Source organism: Lycium barbarum, chromosome 8 (genome assembly GCF_019175385.1).
Source record: "Lycium barbarum isolate Lr01 chromosome 8, ASM1917538v2, whole genome shotgun sequence".
Lineage (NCBI taxonomy): Eukaryota > Viridiplantae > Streptophyta > Magnoliopsida > Solanales > Solanaceae > Lycium > Lycium barbarum.
In genome coordinates this window covers 9,058,477-9,071,758 of record NC_083344.1, presented here as the reverse complement: position 1 = coordinate 9,071,758, position 13,282 = coordinate 9,058,477, and the positions used below count along the sequence as shown (strand labels likewise).

At 33.4% G+C, this 13,282-nt stretch overlaps 1 protein-coding gene across 1 annotated transcript in view; it reads left to right on the top strand.

Annotated features, from left to right (window-relative positions):
- Nucleotides 1-615: 615 nt before the first annotated feature.
- Nucleotides 616-13,282, top strand: part of LOC132605876 (metallothionein-like protein type 2) — a 71,534-nt gene continuing 58,867 nt past the window's right edge. Inside the window, exon 1 of the mRNA XM_060319141.1 lies at nt 616-726. Coding sequence (XP_060175124.1) covers nt 665-726 — 62 coding nt within the window. The 5' untranslated portion in view covers nt 616-664. The remainder of the gene's footprint in view (nt 727-13,282) is intronic.

The window sequence follows — 13,282 nt, the reverse complement described above, 5'->3', positions numbered from 1 at the left end:
GACACAACTTCAGTTGACTGAGGACATGACGCATGAGGTCGAGGATTAGGCCCGTTAGGGTAGAATGTTAGTAGGTAACTGAGTGTTGTCGTACTTAATAGTATGATTTAGGTATCGCATAGTTTCTTTGTGTATGGATATCTTTTATTGCACTTGCTTGTACATTGCTATTTTGTTGTCTCTTTTTTTTTCCCTACATTGTTTCACCGGTTATATTTCTTTTGAGCGGAGGGCCTATCAAAAATAATCTCTCTACACCGTAAAGGTTTGCGTACATTCTATCCTTCTCAAATTCTACTTATGGAATTATACCGGATATGTCGTCATTATTGATGTTTGAACGGAATAAAATATATATTTTCTCTCTGGACCTACATTTCAATTGTAAAAATACAATATGCTTAGTCATTCTTTATAGAAGCAAGTTTAATGCCTTCTTATCTCAAAAAAAACGTTATACATTTCAGACGTTATTCACCAGACCTTTCAAATACCACATTATTAGTCACGTGTCAAACATAAAATGACCGATTCTATCCTCCTTCTCCTATAAAAAGCCCAGCCTTTCTTCTTTCATCAAACAACAATTACTTGCTTTAATTGAGTGATAACTCAATTTCTCAACTTCTCTTATTACTACTAAGTCTTTCAAATTCAAACAAAAATGTCTTGTAACGGAGGAAACTGTGGTTGTGGTTCTGGCTGCAGTTGCGGCAATGGTGGAGGGTAAGCCATAAACAATACTTATGTTAGTATTTAGAGTTCATGGTCAAAAACATAACTATCGCTTTTTTGTGAGTTTCACTCCCATTTTTCTACTTGAATTATCACCATCTATCCATTTTCCATGCTGAACTATCATCATCTATGTTTTAAAACACTCATAGTTAAGTAGATGGTGATAGTTCAGATAGAAAAACGAAACAACCGATAGTTGGCTTAATCAGTTTCGAGTTGTGTTTTAATACATAAATGGTCATAGTTCATATATGAAAAGGGAATAATTGATAGTTGGGGGTGTGAAACTTGTAAAAATAAAAATAAAAAAAATCAAGTGTGTTGACCATTAACTCTAGTATTTATAAATACTAAATCATTCTGTATTTGCAAATATTAGTTTGACTATCAGTATTAGTTGTAAATATATTTTCAATTATTTTCCACCCCAAATGCTGACGTGGCAAAAACAAAAACAAAAAATAATAATTAAGAGAGTGAAAAACAAAAAAAGTGAACCCGCTCATATATATATATATATATATATATATATATATATATATATATATATATATATATATATATATATATATATATATTATAAATTAAAAAATAAAATAAAGGTTATACAATTAAAAAATGAAATAAATATTATACAATTAATTACACTTAATTCTTAATGGGACGTTTTTTTTAAATTTCTTTTCTGATTTTTTTCCTTTTCCTTTTCTTTTCCATTCTCTTTCTTTCTGTTCTTTCTTTTCCCCAAACCTGCAAACCTCCGCATACAATTAATTATAGCACAATTTCACAATCTCTTCCTCTTTTTTGTTTCAAGATTCCTCAAATCCAGTTGTTTATTAACTCAAATATAGTGACCCATCTACGCATTTGTTCTCTTCTGTGAAAAAGACGATCTGGGTTGTGCATTTTTATTCTCAAGGATGAAGAAAGAGGTGGCAATGGTGTGGTAGAAATGGAGAATTTTGATGATGAATATTGCAATGGAGATGATGATGAAGTGAACGGAATTTGCAATTTTGGGGCAATTTGCAAAAGTGTAATCAATTTCTTGGACCGGTCTCAACTGGAATTTGACGCCCTAACCCACTTCTGAGCTTCTTTCTATCTCCTTCAGCCTTGTCATTTTCATTTTCACCATTTTTTGATTTCTTTCTTCCATAACCATTATTAGTAATACTAGAAGAATGAGGAGGTAGCCTTTCAGACCCGTGTGAAGATGATGGTCTCCCTATAGTACCACTAGAACTCGCCATTTTTTTTTTCCGAAAGAAAACAAAACTTAACTGACAACCAATTTTTTGAAGGGCAGTTCGTTCAATTTAGACTGATAATAATAATAATTTTTTATTTGCGGCGGTGGCGGCGGCGGTGACGGCAGCAGCGGCGTAGTGGTTGATAAAAGTAGGGTGAGGATGAGGAGAAAGAAGAAGAAAGAGAAAGAGAAAAAATAATAAAAGAAAAATAAAAAATGAAGTGTTGGTAATTTTGACATGGCAATGATGTGGCAACGACGTGGCAATGATGTGGCATTGACGTGGCAATGACGTGACGCGAGTGTAATACACCTCACATTGTGAGAGTGGTATTATTTTTTTAGGGTGGAAAATAATTGAAATGAAAGTTGTTAAGGGGGTATATAAATACAACTTAAGTTTAGTTGCTAAAGTGAGTTTTCGTGCCAAGTTCAAGGGTTAAATGATGTCTTTTCTCTATTTTTATTGGATAACTTAAAATCAATAAGAGGTAGCTTTTATAGCAAACGTGGATTTGTAACATATTCTCTCCATTCACTTTTACTTATCAACTATACTAAAAATAAATTTTTACTTTTACTTGTCCACTTTAGCATATTAAGAGAAAGATAATTTTTTGTTTTGTTTTACGCTTAACATTAATTACTCATTTCCAAATCATTTTTTAAGACTTTTGAGACTATACATCCATTAATATGAGTATTATGATAAAATATATACTTTACTTATTAATGTTTAAGGGATGTGCAAAGTTAAAGTGGATAAGTAAAACTAAACGGAGGGAGTATAAAGTATGGTAAATTATCCATTACAAGAAGTAAAATCTATATATATATATATATATTATAAAGTTATGCATAAATAAGGTGATGTGGCACCTGTCTATATTCACCATTCATATTTATCTTTTTTTCTCATTTTTTTTGACATTTTTCCTACTTTTTCCTATTTATATGATATATTAAAATAGGAAATTCATTTCTTATAATAATTACATTCTCTTAATTACTCATCTTTAACTTTTTTTTCCAGCTTACAAAGCCCAAAAGTCACTGCTATTACTTTTGCAATTAGTGATAGTCACTGCTACTATTAATTTTGCAATTGGTGATCATTTATGCACTAAAATAAAACGTTGAAATATGATCTAAGAATATGGGCACAATCAACAACACTAAGAATGTCCCTCGCTTTTCTTTCTGTAGAGGTAATTTTCAGTTCATTGTTTGAATTTTAACTTGCACAATCTTGAGGTTTTGCATATTTTCTAGGAGGTTTTTGTTTTTCTTGTGATGTCTAATAATGATTGTTAAAATAATTTATTCATGTAATCTGTTCAAATGGTCTGGAGAATAACAAAATTATTGCTTATACTTTGGCTAATTTTAAAAAAATTTAACTTCGTAAAATCGGCTTCTCTCATTTCTATCTTCGCCTAAATGGGGGAAAGGATGCAACAACCACAATTCACATCAGTAATTATGTTCAGGTTCATTTTCTACGTCATAATGCTCATATGTATATTTTTCTAGCATATTATACATTGAATTAACTTGTTTTTGTTTATCGTTATTGCTTGTGATTTGGATCCGACTACAGTTTTCGTTTGTAAGTATTTTTTTGCCAGCTTGATTAGGTCCCGAAAATGTATTTCAATATCTTTTTATACCTCTTGGTGTTCTTTAAATTATTCTATGGATTATCGTCTCTTTCTTTTTCCCTTTCTCCTATAATTGTTTAGTATATGTTAATACTATTGTAATGTGCAGTTGTTTATATCGATGGGTTGGTTGTTTTCAAAGTCCCATCAGTTTATCCTTTAATTAATTCATGTATTTTCATATCCTCCTTTGTTAGGTATACATTATACTGGACTGATCCGAGAAGTGTCGAAAAAGAAAAGAAAATCATATTTCGGGGACATGATTCATTAGTTTCTTTTTAATTTTATTTCCTTGAAGTATTGCATATATATATTGGGCAGATATAGTGAAAGAAGGAAGGATCTTCACTGAGATTAAAACCCTATTGAGACAGGTGAAATTGTAAGTTGGAGAGGTACAAATTCACTATTCCTCTCTTTCTCTCTTCCTCATCAATTGCAAAGTGCATAGGCCCATAGGGTAAACTGCCAAAAAATTTATGGTCACCTTAATAAGAGGGTGTTTGGGATGAATTATTTTAAGTTGTTTTTTTTTTTTTTGCTATTAAGCTTTTTTCTAAGTACTTTTTATGGTGCTAATTTTTTCTTTTCGCATTTAGCTTGTTTCAAGGAATTATTCATTAATTTTAAGGTTCAAATTCAAAATCTTTAATTTATTATGAAAGAACTATCTCATCGCATACTTCAATAATGATTTTTGCTTATACAGTATGAATATATAACATATGTGGTTAACTTAAAGTCACCTTTCACTACTAAAAAAACAGTATTTCCCGACCTCAAAAAACCGACCTCAGTTGAGGTCGGAAAATAACCGACCTCATGAGGTCGGTAAAGTCGTAATATTTATTTTTCAATTTTTTAAAAAATAAACCGACCTCATGAGGTCGGTATAATTAGTCAAATAAATGAAAAATACAGACCCACTTAAACGTATACGTACCCTTCATCTTTCTCCTTTCTCTCTCTTTCCTCTCACCTTTTCTCTCCTCCCTATCTCTAACCCTAATAACGCCGCCTGCCAGTCACCATCGCCGCCTGCCAGTCACCGTCGACGCCGTCTCTACCCAGTACCGCCGTTGCCGACTACAACCAACTATTTGAGGTATGCTTTCTTTCTTTTCTTGGCTAAGAAATTTGCTAGGAGGCCCAGCTGAAAAAAGCTTGTTTCAGATATTGTAAAGTGAATTCCTGTACTTGTTTCTGATTTGCAAAGTGAATTCCTGTACTTGTGATGTTTGCATTCCTGTTAAGTTAATAGCAATAAGATTGACATATGAAGGCGGATATAGAGAACAGTACATGAACAAGAGTTTTGCGTTAGTCCAGTCATGATGTGTGGGTTAGAGGCTGTCGTGGTGAGGAATGATGAATAATGGTCTACCTGTGGTTTGAGTTATGGTATCAGAAGTCATGCAGAGGAATCATGTTGGGTAGTTTGGTTATATTTGTTATATGTGAAGAAGAAGAAAAACCAAAGGTCCAGTTAAATTAACCAAGTATGACTAGATGATTATCTAGTCTTTTTGCTTTACAATGTAAAGGTCTCACATTGAATATAAGTCAAGGAAAAAGGGGTAGAAGAAGCATAGGATAGGGGGTAAGGGGTGGGGGGAAGGTGATAAAAACTATCAATGACAAGCTTGGTTGGGCAGACTCAATTTAGCACCCACCTGGGAAGAGTAATAAAAGCTTATATTGATATGAATGCGATTAGTCCACCAAATATGATGTATATTCGGTTGAAATCATGTGATACTAAAAAATTAGTGTACCCAAACTATACTGCAACAAGTTTTTCATAAAAGCAAATAATGTTTCTGTTAATGATCTTTGAGACCATGGAATACTTGTGTCGCTTCTAGTGAAGTTACCTTGCCACCTTTAAGTTTTTCCTAGATTTTCTATTTTATTGAGATTTTGCTTTGTTAAGATGGTAGAGGGTGTTTTGGCAAGCTGGTTAAATTTTCTTATAAGCACTTTTTGACTTATTAACGCATTTGGTAAACAAAAAAAGTGCTTATAAGCTAAACTTGGCCAAGTTTACCAAAACAAACTTAGTTTTACCAAGTATTTTACTATTTTATCTCTAATAATATTTTTATTAATTCTGAAAAAGTGAAAATACTATTCCCATAATACAACTCCCTATCCATTCCATTTTCGTTTTTCGTTCCTCTTCTTGTACATATGCGTTTTAATTTATAATTTTTATAAATAAACTTTAAGGACATATTAGTCATTTGACAGAAAATTTTCTTATCAGCACTTTCTTACCACACATCAACCGGTTATTATCATTTTCTAAGCTTCTATCCAAACATGTAAGTTTTATTTATAAAATCAGTTTTAACACCAAGAAGTGGTTTTCAGCACTTAATGCTTATTAACTACTTTCAATAAGCTAAACAAATGGCCTCGTAATATACTTATCCAAAAAGTGATTTTCTGGTATTGTTTTTGATTTGTTTGCCCATCTCTTTGGTTAACAGGGACTTTCTTCTTTCCTTCAATCCTTCACATTATTTCTTATTATTTCTTTTCCTTTTCTGTTTTTGGTTTTGTGGTGGTGGTGGGGGGAGGAGTTGGGAAAGGGAGGTAGTGGATTTCACATGTCTTGTTTGAGATAGGTAGTAGGGAGAAATCAGAGATTCTTCTGTGCAGAGGTAACAAAGAAGTTGCATCCTTACTCTTGAGATTGAAGATTGAATCACTAGATGAAGTTGGCGTGTGACTACTTCAATTTGGTGGCTTATTTGAGTGAGGTTCTGTAGATCACTAAGAAAAGCCAGTTCTTTAGTTCAAGATGCTAGAATGACGTGGGTTCTAAAAACAGGATAGTATATGCACTTTCTTGCTAGGCATGTTCTCACCATAGGTCTTCTGTGTTATATTTGTCTTATGTGGGATAAACTAGTTCATAATATATATTTAAAGTTGACAGTGATTTTCATTGACCGATACGAATATATGTGTGACAAGTTTTGATGAATGATGTATTTTGGTACAATTTTTTGTCAATTTTTTTTCTCTGAATGGGATATATACGTGTTGATTGACTGATGCTGCCAAATAAGAAAGCTTTTCTTAATAATTAAATAGTTCTTTCTTTTAATAGGTAAGAAAGCTTTTCTTAATAATTGAATAGTTCTTTCTTTCAATGAAACTGTTTTGATAGTGTCTCTTAGATGTGCATGTAATCAAAAAACATGCACAGTACTTAGTGAAAACCAGCAAAACCAGGACTTTTGCTCTGCATCTTTCCTTGTGACTTTGCACAGTACTTAGTGAAAACCAGCAAAATTGGTCTCATGTATGTCTGAGAAGGCCAGCAACAGTACAAGTGAGCTGCTGCTATCTGTAGCATTTGTAAGTCCTGCAATCTGTGAAAACCAGTGTGATGATCAACTGTTGTCTTCACCATCTTGAAAATTCCTGTAATTGCTATGGCCAAACAGTGTCCCAAGTGTGCACTCTTGATGAACAATTTGGCCAACAATCTTGGTATTTTTACTGAGTCATGATCCTTCTTAATGTTGCTTGTATTCCTTGCCTCCTTCAATGATATATATGTTGCAAAATTATCTGCTTCCAAAAGGAACAGCATGACCTCAAATTTGAAACCAGCTTGTACCAAATCCTTTCCCAGGTGAGTAAGATCAGTGATACACACAGGCTTCAAAATTGCTGTTTTCCTGATATCTTTGTGTTTCCATGCTAAAACCAAACCTGCAAAAAAGAAACCAGAGTTAGTGTAAAAACTTATCACCATACTCTCCTCCCAAAGGATTTGAGCATGGTGATATAGTCTTCCTTCCATCCCATCTCTAGCATCCATTTTCAGGAGCACCAGCAGGATTTGTTTCATTCTCCATATAGCATAACTTCTCAAATATTACCTGTTGTAGGTGTTAAAGCTTCTCCATGTCCACCTTATCTGTGTTGACACCCAATTTTGTCCCGCCTCCCTCCAAAATATTTATTTACGCTTCTAATATTTTGGGCAATTTAAGAAATAATTATTTATAACAACGTTTCATTACCCTATTGTAGTCATTAGCTATTGCTATTTTTATCATTACCGTTACTACCTCATATTTCTATCATTTCTATCGTTATTAGTATTACTAGTATTATTATAATTTGCATTATAATCCTTTCAGCATTTTTATCATCCTATGCACACGCAACACATTTATTTTCACGCAATTAAATAATATCATTTATTTGCTATTGAGCTTTTTAAAAAATATTATCGCACGGCTATTACGACGTCATATAATTTCATTTTTTATCTGAATACTGACAAATACATACTTTTATATTGAATAATATTTTGGCACACTTTAATACATAGTTAATGGAGGGAGGTCTTTTATGTAATTGTTAAAAGCCCAAAATAGCATGAAGAGAAAATATTTTAGTCCAAAAGGCCATCAACCCACTAACATTATTTCAGATCAGCCCATTTGTCAACAACCCACACCCATAAACCGACCCAGCCCACCATTCGACCCGACCCGCCCTTTCATTTAACAAATGAACGACTAGGGTTCTTTCTTCTTCATCCGCCGCCCCCCCTCCTCTCTCTCCTCTTTCTCTCTCTCTCTTCGTCAATAAACAGAGCAAAACAACAGACGCCTTTCTGTTCTTACAGGCCATGCATGGCCATTTTGGGGAAGGAAATTAATGCTCATCCTTCCCCATTTCGGATTCAACCGTTGAAGAAGAAGGTAAGTTGTTTTCTTCCCTCTCTTTTCTGCTTTTCATCTGAAGACCCTTAATGGGTTTTGTCTTCTTCGTCTTTGTCTCTGATCGGTGTCATAGAAGCCTCCTAACATTTTTGATTTGAAAAAGATCCGATTTAAAACCTCGCCCAATTTTTGAACCCCAAGAAAACCCTAGATTTTCCCCCTCTAAATAATCGTTTCGGGAATCCCTAAAGGACAAGTTTGGAAACCCCCGAAATTCCCTAAAAAAAAAAAGAGTCTAGAGCCGCTTAAAATTTTCCCTAGAAATTAAGAGTCTTCATCAGTTTTAAATATTTTCTAGAGATTCATTCGAAAATAGAAAATCATCTTTGTTTTTATTTTTTATTTTTAGCCTTTGCTACTGTTTCGGGTCAGAGTGAATTCAAGCTCGGATTTTTGTTAGTGTTCGAGCGTAAATCGAGACCCCGTACCCACTTCGCTGCACTCGAAGAAGGTAAATTTCCTTCCATTTAGTCATTTTGGGTTTTATTTGTTATTTTTCTCACGGTGCTTTAAGTTTGCTGTTTAGCTTAATTGTCTGCTATTAGTAATTTTAAGCATGCTTAGAGTATACTTGGTTGCCATTGTAGTTTTTAAAAATGTTATAATAGCCTAATGAAGTTCTGCATGCTTATTTATGTCTTAGTTAAACTCTTGTAGTTATGTTAGGATAGGGTAATTGTTGTACGCCTATTTAGATGGTTAGTCTTCTAATTGGTAGTGGTTTGAGCATGATTAATAGCCATTCAGTTTGAGCTAGTTCCTTTGTTGCTAATAGTCTAAGTATGATTAAGATGTTATGGTTGTTTCTAGTTGATTAGTAGTTATATTTAGTGTAATTTAGCATATTTATTAATTACATTATAAGTTGATTGCTTGTTAATAGTTCAACATGTTTAGCGTGTTTCTGTTCAGTATCCAATTAGTAGTAGTTTAATGTAATCCACACTTTCACTTATTACTGAAACCTGTTTAAACTAAATGGGATTAGTGTCACTCTTATTGATCAAATCCTGTTGCTGGTGACACCTTAAATGGTTCTGTTTGGATTCTGTGTTCTATGGAGATCTATTCAGCCCCTTTGCTTATCTATTTGGTTTATGGTTAATGTGCCTTTTTAGATGTCCATCTGTTGCATGAAGTCCACTATTAGCTTAGATTAAGCTCATCCCATCTGAAACCTGTGTCAAAACTTACCTGTGTGCATTATCTTGTCAACTTGTGTCTTATTGATTGAACCCTAGAGAGGAGTCCACACTTAAGTATAGTACACTTGAATGCATGTCTATGCTGTTTAAACATAGCCATGAAGGATCTGTCAAACTGAATGTGAACAACTCTTCTTTAGTTAATTAATTTCAGTCTGGTAGCTCAGTAAGTGTTTATGTATTCATTCATGGTTGTTGTCTCAGTTGGTTTATTTTCAGTTTAACTTAGCTTAGTAGCATTAGGCATATTCCTGTTTTAGTTAGTTTAGTCTCGGCTTAGAAGTTAAAATATTTGGATGTTCATGTTTAGTTTGGTTTAACTTCCAGTTTTAGTAGTTGGTTATGTGTTAGTAGGACAAACCTGTTTCAAGCTTGGATGTGGAGTTTGTTAACCTGAGAATTTAGTGTATATATATGAACTATACTAATATGGTATCATTAATGTCTCTATGCTAGTCCATAAGCTGGTTCTGATAGGTTTTGGTGTTGGCATGAATTTATTTTGGTTCATATAGTCTTCAGCATGATGAAGTAGGATTTAAGTGATGTTAGCAGGTCTAAATAGGATTAACAAGGGTCTGAACTCAACTTCAATCAGCTTGTAAACATGTAGTGTCTCTGATTAAATACCACTTTCTGCTTAAAAATGACTTAAATGACTATCTTGTTGCAACTAGTTTGGAATTAAGACTCATGCAAACAACCAGAGAGGTCTGACTATTAGATGGATATCATGTTAGTATATTTAACCCAAGTTAGCTTGTAATAATCTATACCCTGTTGAACATATGAAGCCGAATATCATGTTTTCCTATGTTGCCTATTCTGAGTCTTATATGCTAAGTACTTGCCCTGTTTTAAGTCAGAAAATTGTAGTCTAGTTTGAGTGTCTTGCCACATATGATTAAGGCTGCTTGAAACATCAAACTTGCTGGTTTTATCACATATGAATAAAATTTAGTTTCATCTTTGCTTAACTTGGTGCGACTGGCTGTCAAAGGGATTTAGAATCATGCCTTGCTTGTCTGTTGTTGTATGCTCATGTGTGGTATTATATGATTCGTGAATCATTCATAATTTGCAGACCCTCGTTACTGCTATTGCTATGCAGATTTTTTTGTGCCTTAGTATATTTTGTAGTTAGACAGTTTTGTGAAGTCCACGGCCACTGCTACGCAGGTGCTGTTTGCCTTAGCATATTGGGTAGTTTTTCTTGCAATATTCATTGCCATTGCTATGCCGATGCTGTTTGTCTTAGCATATTGTGTAGTTTTTCTTGCAATGTCCACTGCCACTGCTGGGCAGATTGTGTGCCTTAGTATGTTATAAGTGCTTTAATGTTGTTAAGGCATGAGGTTGTATACCTAGGTATTCTTGAGGTATATTCATGAAAATACATTGATAGGGAAGTTAGATTGGTCATTATGGATCAAGCTTGAACCCTCTCCGGTGTTAGCCATGCCTGGGATTCATGAAATCCCTTGGAACTTGCGCAACATCGGGAAGACGAGGGCAAAAGCTTTCCGATATTGACCTTCTATACATCCTTATGAGTGTGTATACATAAGGTATACTTAAAATATACATATAGAATATACGCAATCTGCTGATTTGTTTTTAGTTTATATTACATATGTTTAACATTATTCATTGATCGTATACTAAAACTTTTCCTTTCATTTTATGCATGACCATCGCATACGAGTCCGAGGGACTCGTTCTTCTTCCGCATTCGGTGTTGGGCTAAAATCCCAACATAATATTCTCGAGTCGTTCCCCATCAGCCCTTATCCGCAGCAAACAAAAAGAAATTCTGGGTCGAGGCCCATATAGCAGAAACAGAATTGCAGCAGTGTTAAAAAATCTGGGCCAAAGCCCAGCAGCGGAAACAGTCCGCAGTAGTTGGGCCTAACATGGGCCAGATCCGATATTGTTTTTCCTATATCTTATTTTGTTGTGTATTTTAAATCTGCCTTGCACGACTAACTCTTTATTTTATTTTATTTTCTTAATTTAGATGAACCTTAGCGAAATTAGTGGGGTTTAGTTTTAGTAATGGGTAGTTAATTTAAGGAAAACTAATAATTAATTCCATAAGATTCATTTTCTTCTTTTTATGTTAAAATAGTATCTATAATATTTATTTTGTTGGAACAGTTGATTTTCAAGAGCATGTCTTTATAATATTTCAAAAATTAAAATGTATGTTCTATATCTGTTCTCGCTCTATAGTTCCACGCTACAAACAATTTTCTACAGTTCACCAGCATGTAATGCAATATATCTTCAGATATATGTAAATATAAGTTCAAGTACATTTTATGAACATTTTTTAAGAGTCACCCAATTATGCATTTTTTAGCCGAGTATAGTTAAATAATAAAAAGGAGAAAGAAACTCACGTCCTTTTGCATCATATTTATAAAAAATACAGTTAGATTTTGTTTGCATGGTCATTTTCATATAACATAATTTTATTCAAAGTTCAAATTTGCTAAGTCTTCTCTTAAAAGCTATTACTTATATACAAACTATTATATTTTCTGCAACTCTTATTTTAAATCGCATTTTCATTTAAGATCTTGGCAACATTTATAAATCTTAGTTTAAATAGCATTTAAAGTCTTCTTTTATGCAAATCATTATATCTTCTATAAATCTTACTTCAAATAGCATTATTGTATTTCTACTTAAAGCCTTAACAACATTTATAAGTATTATTTTGAATAGCATTATTATATTTTCCTTTAAAACCTTAGCAACATTTACAAGCCATATTTTGATACATGTATTACGCATTGCAAATCGATGGTATACCTTATGCAAATGTGATAACTATTTCATGGCTAAATTATGAAACTTCAATGGCCATTTAAGAGAAGTTGTTGAAAGAACTCTCAGGTGAATGTGATAGCTTGAAGTCATTAGGACACTAAATACAATCTTCTTCATGGTAAGCAACAAAATGGGAAAGAAGTGTTAAATCCTTGAAGTCGCAAGCAAGTAGATTTTTCCTTGTGCCTTAAGTAATAGTGTTATATCCCGTATTTTATACATTCGGATATTTCAAGGTGGTCGTGGTAGGTTAAGGGCAAGACTATGTCCCAAAATTATTTTAATATACAAGTTGTTTATTAGTATGGAAATATTGAGAAAGGTCAAGGGTAAAAAGGAAAATTCACAAAATGGCTCATGGTAATATTGCGGAAGGCTAGGGGCAAAATGAGAATTTCACAAAATATTCAAGAAGGTTCTTGAAGGGGCCATGTTAGCCGTGTGGCATATGCCCATATTTTTATTAAATGGGGCTAATTATAATTATAAGGACCAAAGCTTAAAAAATAAGACAAGTGGTCATCTTTGTTTTAATTTAAGTAAGTTCAAGAAAAAGAGAGAAGGGACATGTGTCCACTTATTACTTGTGGGAGGCACCTATATATATATATATATATTAGCAAGAGACAATTATCTAGAGGTTTCATTTTCTTACAACATAAGAAGACTTGGAAAAAAAAAAAAGAGAAGGAGAAGAGAGGGCCATTCGGCCAAGACTCCAAAAAATGGTGTCATGGAATTGATCAAGAAAAATTATTTTCTTCTAGCATTTCAACTAATTGGAAGGTCCTCATTAACATGAAGGAGTTGTTGGAGTAAGCCAAGCATTAA